Below are 19,712 nucleotides of genomic sequence, written 5' to 3'. Positions count from 1 at the left end.
GCCACCCATGAGCATTTTGGTTTCATTAGCAGTAATTGTGATGCTTCTTGGAGGTACTTTGAAAAAAGACCGAATTGAGGGATGGGAATAGAAAAGAAAGGGAAATAGAAGAAAAGGAGTTGAAGTTTTCCCTGCAGCCTTAGAAAAAATGAAGGAAGAAGGAATAGCCAGGACTAAGAACTTCTTCGGGGGTGGGGGGGGGGTGGTCTTCAAGCACAGATGAGAAGCCAAAGCACAAACTTTGTTATCATGGACAGAGTGGAGTTTCATGACATGAGGTTTGAGAAAAACCCTGAGTCTTTTTCATGTCAAACATCCAAGTCACTGGATATGGCTAGGACCCCAGCAGGACCCTTTGGGACAAAATCAACAACTCTGAGTCCTAAAAGCCAGAATGCACTGGACATTTGGGTAGAGGCCAAGACACTAGTGCCCAATGCCTTATGATTTTGTTAGGTGCACTGCATTTCTATTTACCACACCTTATTCATCTGAAGTTTATCCCCCAAAATTTCAGAGGGAGCAGAAAACTCTTTTGCTTCACTGTAAAAATGTCCTATTTAGTATACCTCTATTTTTTATTTTGGTAAATATGACATGATTTATAAGGACTTTTCTAGGTTACCTCCAAACTTTGTCTTGTTAACTCTATTTTGTCACACTAGGTCACCTACTCTGGGGGGTGAACCCCAAAAACTCAGGGGTCTGCACTTAAGCAGAGTCTTGTGAACATTCCTCCCTAATAGAGTGACTCTGTTTAAAATAAGGGGGAATTTACAATACAGAAATATAGTAACTGTAGATAAAGCTAGCAGAATTTCACACTTTGGCGAATTTTGTTTTTAATGGGAATTATCAGTAATTCCTCACCTCATGATAGATCATAATGGCTTCTGAGCTAGGTTCCTAGGTATATTTGGCAAATATGTATTCAAGGAATTTAAAAAAAAAAAAATGATTCTTTATCCCAGATGCCTAAATTTATTCTCCATGCTTTGTTCTTTAGGCTAATGGATCTTTTATATGATAAGACTCTTTGTAGTACCCTTAGCAATTAAGCATGGCAGTATGGTATAGGGGAAAGGACACCAACCTTGAGTACTTGACGGACTGTGTTCAAATCTCAGTTCTTCCTCTTGCAATGACCCAAGGCAAATGACCTAAAATCTTTTGAAGGGGACAGGATTTCTTTAATTCATTTGACGAAACTTTCCCGTGTACTATAGGTATCTCCTTAGGTGCTAGAGATTCCGTGACAAATCAAATTCACAGTCATAGAATTCAAGGGTAAAAAGGACCTCACACATCATCCTATTCAGAGTTTTCCACTTTCAGATGAGGAAACTGAGGCTCAGAGAGAGGAAGTGTTTTGCCAGTAGTTACAAAGGGCCAGAACCACAGCTCTATGTCTAAGGAAATCTGCCCAGGTATCTCCAAACAGTCCCATGTGATATATTGTAGATTGGCCCTTTTTGCAGAGCAAGAAACTAAGGTTCAAAGAAGCAAGTGACGTATTAATTTGCCTGATGAATCACAGTGCCCACTTGCCTCAGTCACATGCTTTGTCCTGCACACCCATCCCAGCACACAGTTAATCCTCCATTCATAAAACACTCCATTTCTTTTCTGCACCAAGCCCCATGCTTGGTTGTAAAGAAGACTGATATACAGTCCCAGCCCTTGAGGGGTTTGGTCCACTAGCGAAAACAGGTGTATAAGCAAGGACTGTAAGAAAAGAACATTATTCCCACAGCATAAGATGAGATGGGAGGACAGAGCAAGCTGCACTTTAACCTCCCAAAACAGCTGCCTAGAGGAAGTGCATGGTGGGGGGGGGGGGGGTGGCATGGTGTTGAGGAATCTGCTTGCTTCTCTTCATCATGATGGAACCAGGAATGGGTTCCTTTCCTCCAGTGGTGTGTTTTGTTTGTTTGTTTGTTTTAGCTTTTGTTTTTTTTTTAATTCAGTTTTATTGAGATATATTTTCATACCCTACAGTCATCTGTGGTGTACAATCAACTATTCACAATACCATCATATAGTTATGTATTCGTCACCCCAATCTATTTTTTGAACACTTTCCTTATGCCACAAAGAATAAAAATAAGAAGAAAAAATAAAAGTAAAAAAGACACCCAAATCATCCCCTCCACCCTATTTTTCATTTAGTTTTTGTCCCCATTTTTCTACTCATCCATCCATATACTAGGTAAAGGGAGTGCGATCCACAAGGTTTTCACAATCTCACTGTCACCCCTTGTAATCTACATTGCTATACAATCATCTTCAAGAGTCAAGGCTACTGGGTTGTAGTTTGGTAGTTTCAGGTATTTATTTCTAGCTATTCCAATACATTAAAACCTAAAGAGGGTTATCTATATGGTGCGTAAGAATGTCCACCAGACATTTGGAATCTCTCGACTCCATTTGGAATCTCTCAGCCGATGAAACTTTATTTCATTTCATTTCACATCCCCCTTTTGGTCAAGAAGATGTTCTCAATCCCACAATGTTGGGTTCAGATTCATCCCCGGGAGTTATATCCTGCGTTGCCACATTGGTGTGTTTTTGCAATGCCTGCTGGAGAAAGTCTGTGAGAAAGGGGTTAGGGGGCTTCCTGCCGTTTCACTCAATTGGGTATGTGTTCTCTGCTTCAACAGAAAGGGCCACACTCCACCCATCGTCCTCCAGGATCCGATGGCCCTAGAGAGAGGGCTGCAGGGCCCATGGATACTGCTGACTCTTTGGAATGTGCTAATATGGAGCCAGGTTAGTCCCCTTGTCTGGTCTGATTTTCTGTGTCATCAACTGCAAACCTGTGGCACTGATAAGAAATTCCATCTTGGAATCTGAAAATATGTATATATATTTTTGGTCAAAGGCTTTTGCCAGAAAGCATCATGGAAAGTGGAGGAGGTCAGGCTAGAATGGAGGTAGACTTCTCAGGGAGCAGACGCAGGAGGAGGACTGGTAGGTGGCAAGGGCTGCTGGAAGTTGGCAGCCAACCTGGTGGGAAGTCAGGGCAGGTAAGGTCAGGCATCCAGCATGGATTGTGATGGGGGTCCTGAGAGCAAGGAGGCAACATGCAGATCTACAGAAGCAACAAGAAGACCAGGGTCATTTTCAGGTCTAAGAGAACAGGACAGTGCTGGAGTCTGACGTTTACCTCTAAAGTTGAGCTGGGATGAGACCAGAGGCATGGTTGAGAATGGGGTGGAGACAGCTGACAGGACGGCTGTCCCTATGGCAGGTGGTCTGGAGGCCAGGCCCAGCTGGCCAGGTTGACCCTGGAGGCTATTCTTTATATGGCTGTACAAAAAAGTAATGCTACAAGCAATATGAAAAGCAGTAGGAAGTGGGTTGTTTGGAGAAAGTGGACCAACGTTTCAAGCGAGAGGAGTAACTTGGCACAGAAAAAGATGAAGTTTAAACAGAAGCTGGGTCAGCAATGAAGAAGGCTGAGGAAGCAGAGGAAAGTGCCAGGGGCACACTGTGTACCAAACACTTTTTCTGATCCTCAGTGCAATCTTGCAAGGTAGAAGTATGAGCCTACTTGGTCTCAGTTATGCTGCAGTAATAAATTAACTCCACATTCTCAATGGCGATCACAGAAAAGGTTTTTTTCTGCTCACGCTACATTTCTAACATGGGTAGATAGGGGGTTCTGCTCTACTAGTGACTCCGAAACTAGGCTGATGAAAGTGCTGCCATATTTGAGGTGTACCTCGAAAATGAGGCCTCCTTGGTCTCCCCAGCAGAAGAAAGCACTGGAGGGTTGAGCGCTGGCTCTGAAATGCTTCAGTCCAGAAGCAACATACAGCATATTGACCAGAATTGGTCACGTGGTCCTACCTGACTTCTAGGGTGCTGAGAAACATGAGGCAGACATGGATATATGTTGATCAGTAACTGCTTCTACCACAGTAGATATTTTTATTTCCATTTCATAGGTAAAGAAACTGTGGCTCAGAAAAAATAACTATCTTGTCCAAGATCTCCCAAGTAAAAAGGGCTGCAGTTTGGACCTTATAGAACTTCCAGTTCAACCATTTATTTAGTTATTCAACAAAGACATACTGAATACTCCACTAGGCTCTAGAGATACAAGGAGGAACAAAAACAAAAGTAGCTCCTGCTCTCATTCTTTATACATTAAAGAATGTATAATTACAAACTGAGGTAAATGCTCTGCCATAAAAACATATGGTTGTCTAAGGATGTCCATTAAGATTTTTAGCTTTTCATAAAGAAGGACAGCTAAAATGAGCTCACTTTTTTTGCAACATTGTGCCAAGTATTCAATTTATGCATTTCACTAAGCCCTACAACCTTGTGACGTAGTTCTTATTACCCCATTTTTCAGGTAAGAAAATTAAGGTTCAGCAAGGCAGATAATTAAGTTGAAGGCGAACTCTTCATCCCCATCCATGCTGCCTTGTAATGATGATGTGGAAGTTAAAATAAATATTTAAATCTAGTCCCATACCCCATCTAAACCCAAGAAACATGGCTTCCTAACCCTTTTCTAAATCCCTCTCCATTCTGAGCCCTCCTCTCCTCACTGGAGCCCCTAACATTCCGCCATGTGTCACGGCTATGTGCACAGCTTGCAGACAGACGGAATCTCTCAGAGCTCAGAGACTGGGTTGCTCATCCCCACGTGGGTGGCGCCCACTTAGCTGGGCCCAGAGCAAGGCTTGTTGAACTCAGCTAAACTGAGGGAGAGAAGAAATTGTAACTAGATTAGGCAGCAAATATATTATGATGAGATTGAGTCTGAGCCTTGGCACAGGGTGATTCTTCTGTCTGGAATGTTTTCCCTTCCCCCTCCAGCCTCATTGCCCTCCATCCCACCCCTTGGACTCTCTGCTATGCTTACGGTCTGTTTGCTAAGCCCTCTGTAACAAAGTACCACAGACTAGTGGCTTAAAACAACAGAAATGTATTGTCTCACAGTTCCAAAGGCTAGAGGTCTAAAACCAAGGTGCTGGAAGGGCCCTGCTCCCCCTGAAGTCTGCAGGGTGAGTCTGTTCTGTGTCCCTTTCCTGGTTTCTGCTGGTGGCCAGCAATCCTTCAATCTCTGCCTGTGTCGTCACCTGGCATTGTCTCCTTGTCTGCCTGCCTGGGTCCAATTCTCCCCTTCTTACAAGGACCCCAGTCATATTAGATTAGGGCCGCCCTAATCCAGTTTGGTCTCATCTTAACTAATAGTAACTTCAAAGACCCTATTTCCAAATAAGGTCACACTCACAGAACTAGGGTTAGGGCTTGAACATGTCTTTTGGGGGGACACAATTCAACCCATAGCACTTATACTCACCCCGCCACTCCTCCCCCCTCCTCGCCCTTGCCACTGTCCCCACTGTCCCCACACTGGACCCAGCCCCTCGCCGCTCACTGGATTGTGGCAGCAGCCCCCTCACTGCCTCAGCTGCTGAGCTTGCCCCCTCTCAGTCCACTCGCAACACAGTGATCAGAGGGAACTGGTAAAGCGCAGTCAGATCAGGTTGCCCTTCTCCTTAAAACCCTCGTGTGGCTCCCGCTCTCGCACAGAGGAAAAGTCAAAGGCCTCTCCGCAATCAGCCAGGCCTTGGGTGATCCAACCTTGTTTCTCCTTCAACTCTACCTCCCCTAGGAGCCTCTGGCTCTCTCCACTGTCCTCTTTGCTGTGCCTTGCACCATACACACACTCCTGCCCCAGGGCATGTAGTATTCATCTCTACCTGACACATTATATTTACTCTGTAAGTTTAATTGTTAATTTTGTTGGCTCCCATTAGAACAAAAGCTCCACACGGACAGGGACTTAGTTTGTGCTGTTCCCTGCACTGCAACAGTGCCTGGTACACACAGCAGACACTCAGCAGATATATACCGAATGAGTAGATGAATGAACAAATAAATGAACATTAGATTCCATATCATTACTTGCCAACTCTCTTCTGTTTCCTACTGCCCTACCTTTATATATGTTGTCTCTCTTCCTGGAATGTCTCACTGCCTCCCTCCCCCATTGACTGTCTCATCCGTCACTCACTCACTCTGCCCAGGAATCTGAAGTCCCTACCTCTGTGTTCTCATGAACCCTGTGACATATGACGTAGGTATCATCCATCACCATGAGCCTGGGAGTGTCGAGGGCGAGACTAGCTCCTCGTCTTTGAGCCTCCAGTGCGTGGCACACAGTTAGGGCTGTAGACCAGAAAACCACCTCAAATTGCAGCCAGGGGCCCCCTTCCTCCTCCTCTGTGTGTCCGCCTCACCCACAGTCAGGAGGCAGGAGCCCTTGTTGCCAACTCAGCCTCCTCCTGCTTAATGCCTGCCTGGGAGATCAGGAAGACAAGGTAAATGGGACACTAATGAAATTCAGAGAGCAAACTGAATCGGGAGGTGTTGCAAATACCGTGGAGGAGGGAGACGTGATTTAAAAGGATAGCTCCAGGTGGGAGGGGGAGTAGGGAAAAACTCAGCAGCCAGAGAGAACAGCAGTGACCAGACCTCCAGGTCGTCATTCCAAGTGAGCAGAGCATGGGTGGGCTGACAGGCCCTGCCTTGTGGGGGTGGGGGTCGGTGGTGTCAGTTGCTGGAGGAGCAGCAGGGAGGCCGGGGTGGGAGCATGGCAGAGGTGAAGGCAGACAGGCCTCCCCCGGCCCCTGTGTTGGAGTTAGCATCACACAGGCCCACCTCTGACACCTACACATTGGGTGATCTGTACTAATCACTTTAGCTCCGGGGACTTTGCTTTTCTGTCTTTAACTTAAGGACCTTTTAATTGACTGACTCAGTCATTCATTCATTCAAGCCTTTCCACCCCCATATAAAAAAAAATGTTTTGAGTGGGTTAGCGATTTAAATAAGTAAATTAATTAAATACAACAAAAGAATTTCATGCAAAACTAAGGGTAGAAAATAAGGATTAAAAGATGGAGGGGAAGAAGAAAAAGATTATCAGGACTGCTCAGAATAGGGCTCCAAACCACTGCCCTGAGGATGGCACAGGGCCCTTGTGACAAGAAAATGGGACTGTGGATGCTAAAAACCTATAAGAATCCCAAAGCTCTGGTCAAACAGGAATAATGATGGCCAGTGTGTCAGAAAGCTCGCAAATCCATTACCCTTTCCTTCAGTTCTAGGCACTGACTGACTGCTGCATGCCAGGGACCCCCTGGGGCACTTTTCTGTCTCTTTTCTCATTAAATGTTCAAGTACCTTAGAAGGTGATCTTTTTTTTTTTTTTAATCTTCATTTTATTGAGATACATTCACATACCACTCAGTCGTACAAAACAAATCGTACATTCGATTATTCACAGTACCATTACGTAGTTATGCATTCATCACCAAAATCAATCCCTGACACCTTCATTACCACACACAAAAAAATAACAAGAATAATAATTAAAGTGAAAAAGAGCAATTAAAGTAAAAAAGAACACTGGGTGACTTTGTTTGTTTGTTTGTTTGTTTGTTTCCTTCCCCCATTTTTCTACTCATCCATCCATAAACTAGACAAAGGGGAGTGTGGTCCTTATGGCTTTCCCAATCCCATTGTCACCCCTCATAAGCTACATTTTTATACAATCGTCTTCAAGTTTAATGGGTTCTGGGTTGTAGTTTGATAGTTTCAAGTATCTACCACTACCACCCAATTCATTAGAACCTGAAAAGGGTTGTCTATATTGTGTGTAAAAGTGCCCACCAGAGTGACCTCTCGGCTCATTTTGGAATCTCTCTGCCACTGAAGCTTATTTCATTTCCTTTCATTTCCCCCTTTTGGTCAAGAAGATGTTCTCCATCCCACAATGCCAGGTCTACATTCCTCCCCGGGAGTCATATTCCACGTTGCCAGGGAGATTCACTCCCCTGGGTGTCTGATCCCACGTAGGGGGGAGGGCATTGATTTCAAGAAGGTGATCTTTTAAAGCTCCTTTTAGAGATGAGGCTCTGAGGCTCAGATACACTGAATCATCTTTTCAGCAGATGATGCTGGGGCCACTGGACGTTCACATGCAAAAGCATGAAGATGGACACCTACCTCACACCATACACAAAAAATTAACTCAAAATGGATCAAAGACGTAAATGGAAGAGCCAAAACTCTTACATTTACAAGATGACAAGAGAAATCATAGGTTTAAATCTTCATGAGCTTGGATAGGCTATGGTTTGAAACAAACAATAAAAGAAAAAATGGATAAATTGGATTTCATCAAAATTAAAAACTTTGGTACTTCGAAGGACACTATCAAAAAAGTGAAAAAAATCCATGGAGTAGGAGAAAATATTTGCAAAACTTACATCTAGTAAGAGTCTTGTATCCAGAATATAAAAAGAACTCTTACAACTCAGCAATAAAAAAGACAAACAGCCTAATTAAAATATGGGCAAAGAATTTGAATAGACATTTCTCCAAGAAGATTTTTTTTAAAAAAGGCCAGGAAGTAAATGAAAAGATGTGTAACATCATTAGCCATCAGGGAAATGCAAATCAGAGACATTGAATCATTTACTTGGGTTCCATCTCTGTGGCACCAAAGCTTCCTGACTACACACCTCCTTGATCATACAGGAAAAGTTACAGCTAAGAGAGAAAGGGGGCTGGGTCTGCTGAAGGTTTTCAACAGAAGGGAGGGGCTGAGAGCATCAGGGCAAGATGGGAAGGTCAGCCAGGGGCCGTCTGCCTATAGGCTTCTCTGACAGTAATGGGCAGTAATTGTCATCTTAGAAGACGGCTCAAGGGTGACAGCTACACACTTAGTCCTCCTCCGCTTTCTTCACAGTGTGTCCTAAAGCAGCCGTTCTCAAACATTTTGATTTCAGGACCTCTTTTTATTCTTCAAAATTATTGAAGACCCCAAAGGGTTTTTGTTTTTGTGAGTTATATTTATCAAAATGTGCCATACTAGTAATTAACACTGAGAAAATATTAATTTGTATTTATTAGCTTATTTAAAATAGAAATATTAAATGCATATATTAACATAACTTATTTTTATGAAAAATAGCTATGTTTCAAAAGAAACAAGACTATATAGAGAGAATGGCATCATTTTCACAAATCTTGTGTTTGCCTTAATAGAAGACATATCTGCCTCTGCATTCAATCTGGAAAACTCCACTCCATACTCAAGAGAGTGAAAAGGAAAGGGGAAAATAGTGTCTTAGCATTAACATACAGAGCTTTCACCTCACAGACACCCTGGAAGGGACTCAGGGACCACACTTTGAGAATTACGGATGCAAGATCCTTGCTACCGAGTAGGGAAGGGAGTGGGAAAGAAGTCTACTGTGAATGTAATTAAGAGAGGAGGGGGAGTGTTGACAGGGAATTGAAAATGGTCTTAGTGGAGAAGGGACAGAAGTTCTCCTGAAATGAAGCCAGATGGCCCTAGGAAGGCTCCAGGCTTTTGCACATGTTATTCTCTTGGTCCAGAATGCTTTCTCCCATCTTGGTCTATTTGGTAAAATCATCCTGCTGCTTTTAGGTTGAGCTAATGTGTAATTGCCTGTGGAAAATCTTTCTTATCACTCTTCACATCTTCACATCTTCACATCTGTGAGTCTGAGTTAAGCCTTCCTCCACACCCAGCACGTTGGTGGGTGTTGCTAAGGTGAACATTTCCACAGGACAGTGTTTGAAGGCAGGGTTCCAGAGGGAGGTTCCCACCTTTTGGTGGAAGACTTGGGATGTCAGGCAAAGGAGCTGAGGCTTTTGGGTATTGTTTAAGAAATGAGAAGTCACTAAAAATGTTTGCATAATTTACTTGATGGTATATGATTTTATATGTATAGAAGAAGGTCAGATAAATATCATCCACTGTTAATTCTAATTTTATAGCAAATAAAGTAATCTCATTTACCTGGAAGAGAAGGGGATATGGGGAAAAGAAGAAAGAAGGAAATTAACAGCTAATTGAGCACTCACTACATGCCAGGCATTTAACATGTTATCTAATTATCACAATAGTTAGGTGGTATTTTCCCTATTTTACAGATGAATAAACTGAGGCTCTTCCGCCTAATGCAACTTTGCTAGTAAATGGCAGAGCTGGGATTCAAACCCAGGCCAGTCTGCCTCTAAAGCCTAGGATAGTTTTTTCCACTATGCCACATGGGCTTGGCACCATTTGTTTGGTCTTGAGTGTTTACTGCTACATACTGCTCTTTTTAAATGGTGTGTCTATCCTGTCTTTCCAGGTACATTTTAGCTTTTTGAAAGTTGAACATGAAGACCAATTTTGCTTCTTTATTCCAATCTTTAGGAGTCTCCCATGGGCCCTCAATAAATCTCCACTTTTGTATTGCTTATTTTTCATAGAAGACATTACACACTTGAGAGATTAATCCCAATTGCGCAGGCTCTGCTAGGATTTTCCATCCTGGTTGATGATAAGAACCAGGAAGGTCAAAGAACTTGGGGCATGTATATAGTTTTTCTTAGGGACAGTAGTAGAAATAGTCCAGGAAGAGACATCCTAGTTTTTGTATAAATATGGAGCAAAGGCAAAGAAAGCTTATGAGGCTAAGAAAATACTGTCACATAGGTGCCAATTATGCCAAATAAGCAAGTATAAATGAACATTTTTTGAACTCTGCTATGGGTAAGCACAGGTGCTAGGCACATGCATGTATTATTCCTCATCATGAAAACCTATGTAATTCCTATGAAATAAGAATTATCCCCATTTTGCCAGTGATCAAACTGAGAAACAGAGAAGTGTCTTGCTCAGGCACATATTAACTGGTACATATTGGAGCTGGGATTGGAAGCCAGGACTGTTTGTCTCGTCCTTCAGAAATACCATGCTGTCCTCTACCTAGGGAGAAAATGCTGAGCCCAGTCCCAGTGGGTGCCCTGCTGACAGCCCTCAGCAGTGCCGCAGTGGCCACTGATAGCCTTGGGTTTCTTGAAGGCTCTTTCTCTTCTGACCATTTGTCTACCCTGCTAGTCCAGATCCTAGACTCCGAGCACTGGCAATGCCCACCACCCTGCCATGCCATCATCCTCTTTCTGCAGCCGGTATTTGCTTAATCAATGGTCCTTAACCAAGTCAACTGATGGATAGTCTTAGAAAGGAGGAAGGAGCAGAAAACCTGGGGCTAAGATGAAACCCAAAAGATGCCACTCATTGAGCTTGGAACCTGACAGCTCCATGTTTGCTCAAAGAAGGAATTCCTGTGAGTGGAGCCGCTTCGGTCTCAGCCTCCTATATTTTGGGACACAATAACCCAGCAGCCCTAGAAACCAAGTGTGAAATCCTGCCTTTCCCCAAGGCCTGTGGGGATGGGGTTGGCAAAGTGAGTACTGCCACTGCCAAGGATGCTGGCGTCCCTCTGCAACCCCTTTAATGTGATCCTTATTTACCTAGCTCCCATTCTTAGAGTGGCACAGTCCTGGGTGTGCAGTCAGAATGATCGCAGAGCTATTTGCAAGCTGAATGCATAGTTTATTTCCAAATGGCAAGGTCAGTGTCATTATCCTTGGTGTACTCAATTACGAAATCCTGCATAATTGTAGCGCTCCCTTTCTGTTGTTAATTGCATCTTTGGCTGCACATCTTGGTGGCCAGTATAGCCAAAGCAAACCAAAGTAGTGACTTGAAGGCTTGTTTCCAAAGCTGTGTGTCTTCATCACTGCACCGCCTTGCCTTACCTACTGTGAAATGGATGCATTTAAACATCTTCCACCCCCCACTGCTTTTGTGAAAGTTCCCCTGGTGGGAGAGAACAATGAGTCAACATCTGTAAGCACAGAATCCTTTGCCTCTTTGGATTCTAACCATGGTGGAAAAGCCGAGTGTGCAGAAAACACTCCAGGGGTGAGAACAGACATTTGTTGAGTACCTATTATATGTCAGCCACTGCGCTAGGCATTTCACAGTCCATTTAACCCTCACAACTTCCTGAGAGGTACGCATTGTTATTTCTCTTTCACAGATGGGGCCATGGAGCCTCAGAGAGGGTCACACAGCTGGGGAGTGTGGGAGCCGGGAATTGAACCAAGGTCATCTGCTACAAGGTCCAACTTCTTTCCACTGGGTGGAAAATAATTAATAACAATAACAACAGCAGCAAGAGCTACCATTTATGGAGTGCTCACTACATGCCTGACATAGCCTGTTGTGTTTTGCTCATAGTAGCTCATTTAATCCTTACAACAACCCCACGATCGTAGGTACTGTTTTCTTCCCCATTTTGCACATGAGGAAACCAAGGCAGAGATAGGTACTTTCAGATAGAATAATTTTCCAAGCGTGGGCATTCAGAAGGTTAGCCCCAACAATCTGTCGTTGTTGGCTGCTCCATCATAAGTAGTTCTTATCTGAAAAAAGAAAAGAAAAAAAAAAAAAGCACAGACTTTGCTTATAGCACACATTTATTAAATATTTGGTGACTGATGGTTAACTTCAAGTTTCCCCTGCTGCCCCACTAGTATGGGTGTTCTGGCTGCTACTAAGAGCCTGTGCTAGCCACTCAGCTGCCCCATAGTGTAGGAGACTCTTTATAGGTCAAAGAATTCTAGAGCAGGAATCGCAGAATGTTAGCCTGTAGAATGTTAGAAGGCCATACGGTGCAGGGATAGAGAACAGGCTCTGGGATCAGACCATAGCACCCAGTCCTGGCACACATCACCCTTTCCAGCTGGGGACTCCTCAGGTTACTTAATCTTGCAGTGCTTCAGTTTCCAATTAGGTAAAATGGTGATAATAAGAGTCTCTATCTCAGTGAGCTATTGTGAGGATTAAACAACATGTAAAATGCTTATAACTGTGGGTTGCACAAAAACCAGGAACTCAATTCATAGAGTCAGAAACTAGAATACAGGTTACCAGCAGCAGGGGTTGGGGTGGGGAATGGAGAGTTAATGTTTAATTGGTGCAGAGTTCCTGTTTGGGGTGATTGAAAAGTTTTGATAATGGATGGAGGTGATGGTGCCACAACATTGTGAATGCAATTAACACCACTGAATTGTATATCTGAAAGTGGAGAAAATGGGAAAGTTTAGGTTGCATATATGTTATGAGAACAAAAATTTTTTTTAAAAAGCCTCATAGGACTGTACAACACAAAGAGTGAACCCTAATGTAAACTATGGACTATAATTAATACTATAATTATAATATCATTTCATCATTTGTAATAAGAGTACCACACTAATGGAAAATGTTAATAATAGAGAAAACTGTGGAGGGGGGCATAGAATCTACTTTCTGCATGATTTTTCTGCAAACCTACAACTGCTCTAATAAAAAAAAAAACAGGTACTCACTAGGTGTTATCTCTTGAATTATAGAATATTAATTTATGGAATTGGACTTATAAGGTGATCTAGTTTCACCCTTTAATCTGCAGATGAAGCAACTGAAGCCCAGAGACAGGAAGTGATTTGCCCAGGTCACACAGCATTGCAGCTTTCTGATTCCAGTGCCAACGCTCATTCTGATCTTACAGGCCATAACTAGAATGACGTAGTCTTAAGGAGTCCACACAGCAGTCTCATTTCTAGAAGTTTTCACTGGTTTTCTTTCATATACCATGTTAGTCTCTTGGATGCAGAGATGAATAAGCCGTAGTCCCTCTTCTCACGGACAGTGTCCATGGAGTGAGATGACTTTGACAGAAGGAAGCTGGGGGTGGAGGGGCTTAGCTCACCCTTGGTGAGGGTGGGAGAGATGCCCAAGCATACTTCCCAGAGGAAGTAGCATGAAAATACGAAGTATGAAAAACAGATAGTAACAAAATTACCACAGATCACCAGGTCCTCAAAAGAAAACATGAACTTGAGAAGAAATTGCTCAGCTGATTTTCCTTTCCTGCTCCTGCTCCATGCATTGCCTTACCACACTCTGGGAAGGGACCACACTTTGAGAACCACTTGTGAAATGTATGCGTTTTCAGCAGGGGCACTATCATCCTCAAGGGGGAAAATTGCTTCTGGGGGAGTAGGGTAAATAAACAAACAAACAGACAACTGAGCTTCCAAGATATTGTGGCCCTCAAAGGGCTGCAGTACATAAACAGATATAGAGTATGTCCATGGTATTGAAATATGATGGAGAGGAGTAATTAGGAAAAAAAAAAAAATCTAAGAAAGCTCCTTGGGAAGGGGACCATGATAATGATTTTTAAAAATAGGGTGAGAACTGGTATAATTGAATCAGCAGTAATGTTGGAGTCAGTATACCTAATTCAAATCCTGCCTCCCTCATGTCATAAACTGCGTAACCTTGGATAAATTAATTAATTAATCTGTGCCTCAGCAAAAATGGAATAATACCACTTCACCTTAGCACATTTTTCTGAGGATTAAGTGAAATAATATATGTAAAGTTCTTGGCAATTAGTAAGTGCTCAATAAATGTTACTATGAGATAGTTCCTTTCCCTGCCCAGCCCACCACCCGCCTGTTCAGGAGAGGGCCCAGGGCTGGTGAGACCTGTTGAGGGGTGTCGCGTTGCTGGCCATGGAGCATCCCCAGGAGGATTCCCATCTGGAACCACATGAATGTGCAATGCCCCGGGAGTTCTTGGAATTATCTGAGAGGGATGGAGTGATACATTTGAGTTATCCAAGATGACATTTCCTGGTTCTTCCTTCAGAGATACAAGTAATGTCAGGAAAGCTGAGAAATCCAAGTAGCGTTCAAGTTTGTTGGTGACTGTGTTTTTAGGAGGAAGAACTGACGTTTCCTCCATGGGTTGCAGGTTATTTGGAGTCCTCAACTGTAGCTCCTGATCTCTAAATCCTCTGTAACACCATTCAGAGAAGACATTGTTGGTCCAGGCCCAGGCAGGCCTGGTATGATTAGCATGGAGTCACCTGTAAAAGGTAGCAGGGAGAGTCAGGGTAGGCTCCCAGGAGGAGGAATGGAGGCTCAGGTGGTTTGCAGAGGAAGTTTGGGTGGTCTGTCTCTGTTCTCCGGGAACGTCTTCACTAGCGCTCACCATCGAGGGCATGCAGAGCTTAGAATTACCTGAATAATGCCTGACACATAGTAGGCCCTCATAATTATTTATGGGATGAATGACCAACTCTTTCCCCAAATAATTATAACTAACATTATTATTAACAATGTGTTAAGTATTTTACTGCATTTTCTCAACCCTCACAACAACCTATCATTTTCATCATCGTCATCACCATCATCCCCATTTTATAGATGAGGAAACTGAGGCTGAAGGAAGGCAGAACATTGTTCCAGATGACAAAGTTGCAGAGCCAGGGTGAGCAGCAGCCTACCTCACTCCTCTCTGCCTTTGCTGGGTCTTCCTGAGGGCAGCGCCGGAGGCTGATGTGATTCGGAGTCCCAGCGCCTGACACAGGGAACACAGGGAGGAAGTAAGGAGAGAGGGAAGAGCTTTTCTTCACAGCAGCGGGCTTGGCTATCTCCCTCCTCCCAGCCCTCGGAGCTGTCTCCTGGAGTGGCAGCTGCTGCTGACTCCTATCCGGGCCTGTTTAAACTCGGGCGTGACTGCGAGTCATCGCCCCCATATCACTGACACACAGAACACAGCAGCCAAACCTGCAAACCAGGGAGCACCTTCTGGTTCTGGAGAGCCAGGCAGAGGGGCCGGCTTTCTGGCACCAGCTCTGTTTCCCCACAAGGCCTGCCTTCTGCAGCGATGTACAGTGACTCAGCGGGTTCATTATCCCTGCTCAGAACACGTCAGGGCATGGTCCTAGTAAACCCAAATGTGGTCTAGAGAAGTGCTCTGCAGCTCCCTCACCCTCCTCTCGGCCTCAGCCTCCCACCTTCTCACTCTTCCCTATCACCAGACGGTGACAGACACATGGAACGCACACAGGAAAGACCCAGGAGTGAGGAGGCACTTGAGGGGAGCTAGGCAATAAAACGATCCCTCACTCTGTAAAGCATGTTGCCCTCAGGCAGAATTTTCCTGTATGTTCTCTGTTGACCTTCACAGCAGCCCACTGCTGGGGGTCACTGCTTTCATTCCAGCCCTGGAGGTAATGGTTTGCTGGGTCCTGGGCACTGTGGATTGTCCCAGAAAAGATGCAGGCTGGAGGGACCTTTGATGTCTTCCCTTCCATCCTCATTTTCTACATGATGAAGCCCAGGTCTAAGGAGGGAGGAAGCTTTGCCTAGCTCACACTGATGGCGAGTGGCAGAACTGGAGCCTCAGCCCAGAACACACTGACGGTAAAGGCTGTGTCCTTCCCTTCCATCATGCAGTAATGTCTAAACGATGTTAAGGGGAGTGTGTTGAGGTCTAGCCCTGGATGGGTCCGGAGTAGTGAGTAGGATCTGGGAGTCTAAAGAAATACAGCATCCAGGTTTGGGGAAATACTTGCCATGAGACGTCATTGTGTTTGTGTCTTGTCTTAGAGTCCTTGGGGGAAGCTACTTAGTGTACCAGTTTGCTAATGCTGCCGTTTCTGACTCTATGGATTCCACATAAATGGAATCATATAATATGTGCTATTTTGTGATCGGCTTCTTTAACTTAGCATAATGTTTTCAAGATTCACCTGTACTGTAGCATCTATTAGTACATCATTCTGTTTTATTGCTGAATAATATTCCATTGTATGGCTATACCACATTTTGTTAATCCATTCAACAATTGATGCACATTTTGGTTGTTCCTACTTTTTGACTATGTTGAATAACGCTACTATGAACCCTCATGTATAAGTGTTTGTGTGGACACATCTTTTCATTCCTTTTGGGTATATTCGTAGGAGTGGAATTGCTGGGTCATGTGGACTCTGTGTTTAACTGTGTGAGGAACTTTCAGACTTTTCCAAAGTGGCTGCATCATTTTCCATTACCACCAGCAGTATAATGAGAGTTCCAATTTCTCTACATCCTTGTGAACAACTTGTTATTATCTATCTTGTTGATTATAACTCAGTCATGAGCTTTTTTTTTTTTTTTTTTTTTGGCTTTGCAAATACATTTTTATTCTCTGCCCAAATTACTTTGTAATGTATTGGGGTTTCACATTAACCTGTACAAACCTACCAGATCTCACTTCCTATTCAAAGTTCCATATAATTATGGTTTTTGAATAAACTGAATGTATGAGTTAAATTATTTAGTGTGGTACAGAAAATATAGATTTTGCAACAAATAAACATCTCTTCCTTTGGTATCACACAGAAGTTGAAGTTTTAAAACACAGACAATATCTTCCTTTACCCTTTGGCCTGAGTTGCCGTAGTTATAACCAGATCTGCTTCATTGATATCCCTAACTGAAGTCTGAACTCTCTTTCAGCTTTTTTAGCAGTTTCTGTATGGGGTAATACTGACGTTCATAGCTGTTGAACTCTGGCTCTGAGTCTCAGGTATCACAAAGATTCTCGGAGTTCCAGGGACCGACCAGGTTATACACAAAGAGCTCAGCATCTCAGAGTTTAGAGATAACCGTTACAACTCAGGAATAGATGTGACTGCTGTAAGAGCTTACGATCTGGGGACCTTTACAATAAGCATTCCTCCAATAGCCTATGCTCTAAGAGTCAATCCTCAGAGTTTATACATTATGGTTACTCCATAATAGTGCAGCGTTACATTTGTCTATTCATTTCTGGCTTAAATCATGGGCTTTTGAGTCAACCTACCTGGGTTAGAATCTCAGTTTTCCTGTTTACTAGCTGTGAGATCATAATTAACTTCTCTGAGCTTCCCTCTGCTTTCTTCCTCTGTAAAACGGGATTAATAAAACCCACTTTGCTGGACAGTAGTATTAAATAAGACAATGGGCTCATTCAGTGCTTACCACAGTGTAGGACGCAGTCTGCTCTTTGGAACAGAGTAACAGTGATGGCATATTATTTTTTTTTTTTTTTGAAATAAATTCAAAGTTATAGGAACAGTTGGAAAAACAATACTAACCCCATACACAGAATTCCATCATACCCTGACCCCCCTCCCCCGATAGCTCAATCCAACAACTTTAACATGCTGTCACATCGCTATTTCTTTCCCTCCCTATCTATCATCCATCCTATTGCTCTGTCTTCTGAACATATGAGAGCTAGCTGTACACATCCTTGAACATACACTATAATTCACGTATACACTTCCCATGAACAAGAACATTCTTTTATGCAATCCCATTAAGTGCAGCTAAGAAGTACAAGAGATTCAACAATGATACGAAGCTTACATTCTGTATTTCCTTTTCCTTATGTCTCAACTGTGTCCCTTTGAGCCACCTGTCCTCTATCCTCCAATCCCATCCAAGTTCATCCTTGGCATTCAATTGTCATCTATTTAGACTTTTTTTTTTTCAGTTGTGGAAACATATATACAGCCTAAATCTTCCAATTCCACCCCCTCCCTAGCCTTCCGTTAGTGGGATTAATCACATTTAGAATGTTGTAATGCTCTTTCCCACCATCCATTACTAGAAATTTCCCTTCACCTCAAACAGCAATCCTACACTCATTTCTTAACTCCCCATTACCCCTTCCCCCACTTCTCTTAACCCAAACTCTACTTTTCATCTCTATGGTTATATTCCCTGATAATTTCTTTGTGTTTACTGTGGGGCTTAAAATTAACCTCTTAAATCCATATCAGTCTTGTTTTTCTTTGATACCACTTTCACTTCAATGGGACACATAAACTATGTTCCTATACTCCTCCATTCCCCCACCTTTATATAGTTGTCTAAAATTACATATTTTACATTGAGTTCAAAACCACTGATTTGTCATTAGAGTTTGTGTATTTTATATCATGTAGGAAGTAAATAGTGGAGTTACAGTTCAAAAATTATTGACTTCTATTTGTATTCCATTGTGGTTGGAGAATGTGCTTTGAGTATATTCAATTTTTTTTTTTTTAATTTATTGAGGCTTGTTTTGTGTCCCAGCTTATGGTCCCTTCTGGAGAAAGATCCGTGATCACTAGAGAAAAGTGAGTGTCCTGGTGATTTGGGATGTAAGGTACTATATATGTCTATTAAAATTCTCCATATCTCTTTCTCCTTTCTTTGTTTCTCTGTTGGTTGGGCTCCCTTTAGAAGCTGAAGTAGGGCAGGTCTTTTATTGGCAAAGTCTCTGAGCATTTGTTTGTCTGTGAAAAATTTAAGCTCTCCCTCAAATTTGAAGGAGAGTTTTTCTGGATAAAGTATTCTTTGTTGGAAATGTTTCTCTCTCAGAATTTTAAATATGTCATGCCACTGTCTTCTCGCCTCCATGGTGGCTGCTGAGTAGTCACAACTTAGTCTTATGTTGTTTCCTTTGTATGTGGTGAATGGCTTTTCTCTTGCTGCTTTCAGAACTTGCTCCTTCTCTTCAGTATTTGACAGTCTGATCAGAATATGTCTTGGAGTGGGTTTATTTGGATTTATTCTATTTGGAGTTCGCTGGGCATTTATGCTTTGTGTATTTATATTGTGTAGAAGGTTAGGGAAGTTTTCCCCAACAATTTCTTTGAATACTCTTTCTAGACCTTTATCCCTCTCTTCCCCTTCTGGGACATCAATGAGTCTTAAGTTTGGACGTTTTATTTTATCTATCATATCCCTGGGATCCATTTCGATTTTTTTGATTTTTTTCTCCATTCTTTCTTTTGTTCTTTCATTTTCTGTTCTGTGGACTTCTAGGACACTGAGACATTGTTCAGCTTCCTTTAGTCTTGTATTGTGAATATCCAGAGTCTTTTTAATTTGGCCAACAGTTTCTTTTATTTCCGTAAGATCTTCTATTTTTTTTATTTACTCTTGCAATGTCTTCT

At 42.8% G+C, this 19,712-nt stretch overlaps 1 protein-coding gene across 1 annotated transcript in view; it reads left to right on the top strand.

The window, feature by feature from the left end:
• TENM4 (teneurin transmembrane protein 4) overlaps positions 1–19,712 on the top strand; it is a 771,745-nt gene that overhangs the window by 237,596 nt on the left and 514,437 nt on the right. The window contains exon 3 of the mRNA XM_037840847.1: positions 2,661–2,769. Coding sequence (XP_037696775.1) covers positions 2,727–2,769 — 43 coding nt within the window. The 5' untranslated portion in view covers positions 2,661–2,726. The remainder of the gene's footprint in view (positions 1–2,660; positions 2,770–19,712) is intronic.

This window comes from Choloepus didactylus, chromosome 6 (genome assembly GCF_015220235.1).
Source record: "Choloepus didactylus isolate mChoDid1 chromosome 6, mChoDid1.pri, whole genome shotgun sequence".
In the NCBI taxonomy this organism is placed as follows: Eukaryota; Metazoa; Chordata; class Mammalia; order Pilosa; family Megalonychidae; genus Choloepus; species Choloepus didactylus.
Note: the sequence above shows the minus strand (reverse complement) of the source record. Positions and strands in the feature narration are given on the sequence as shown.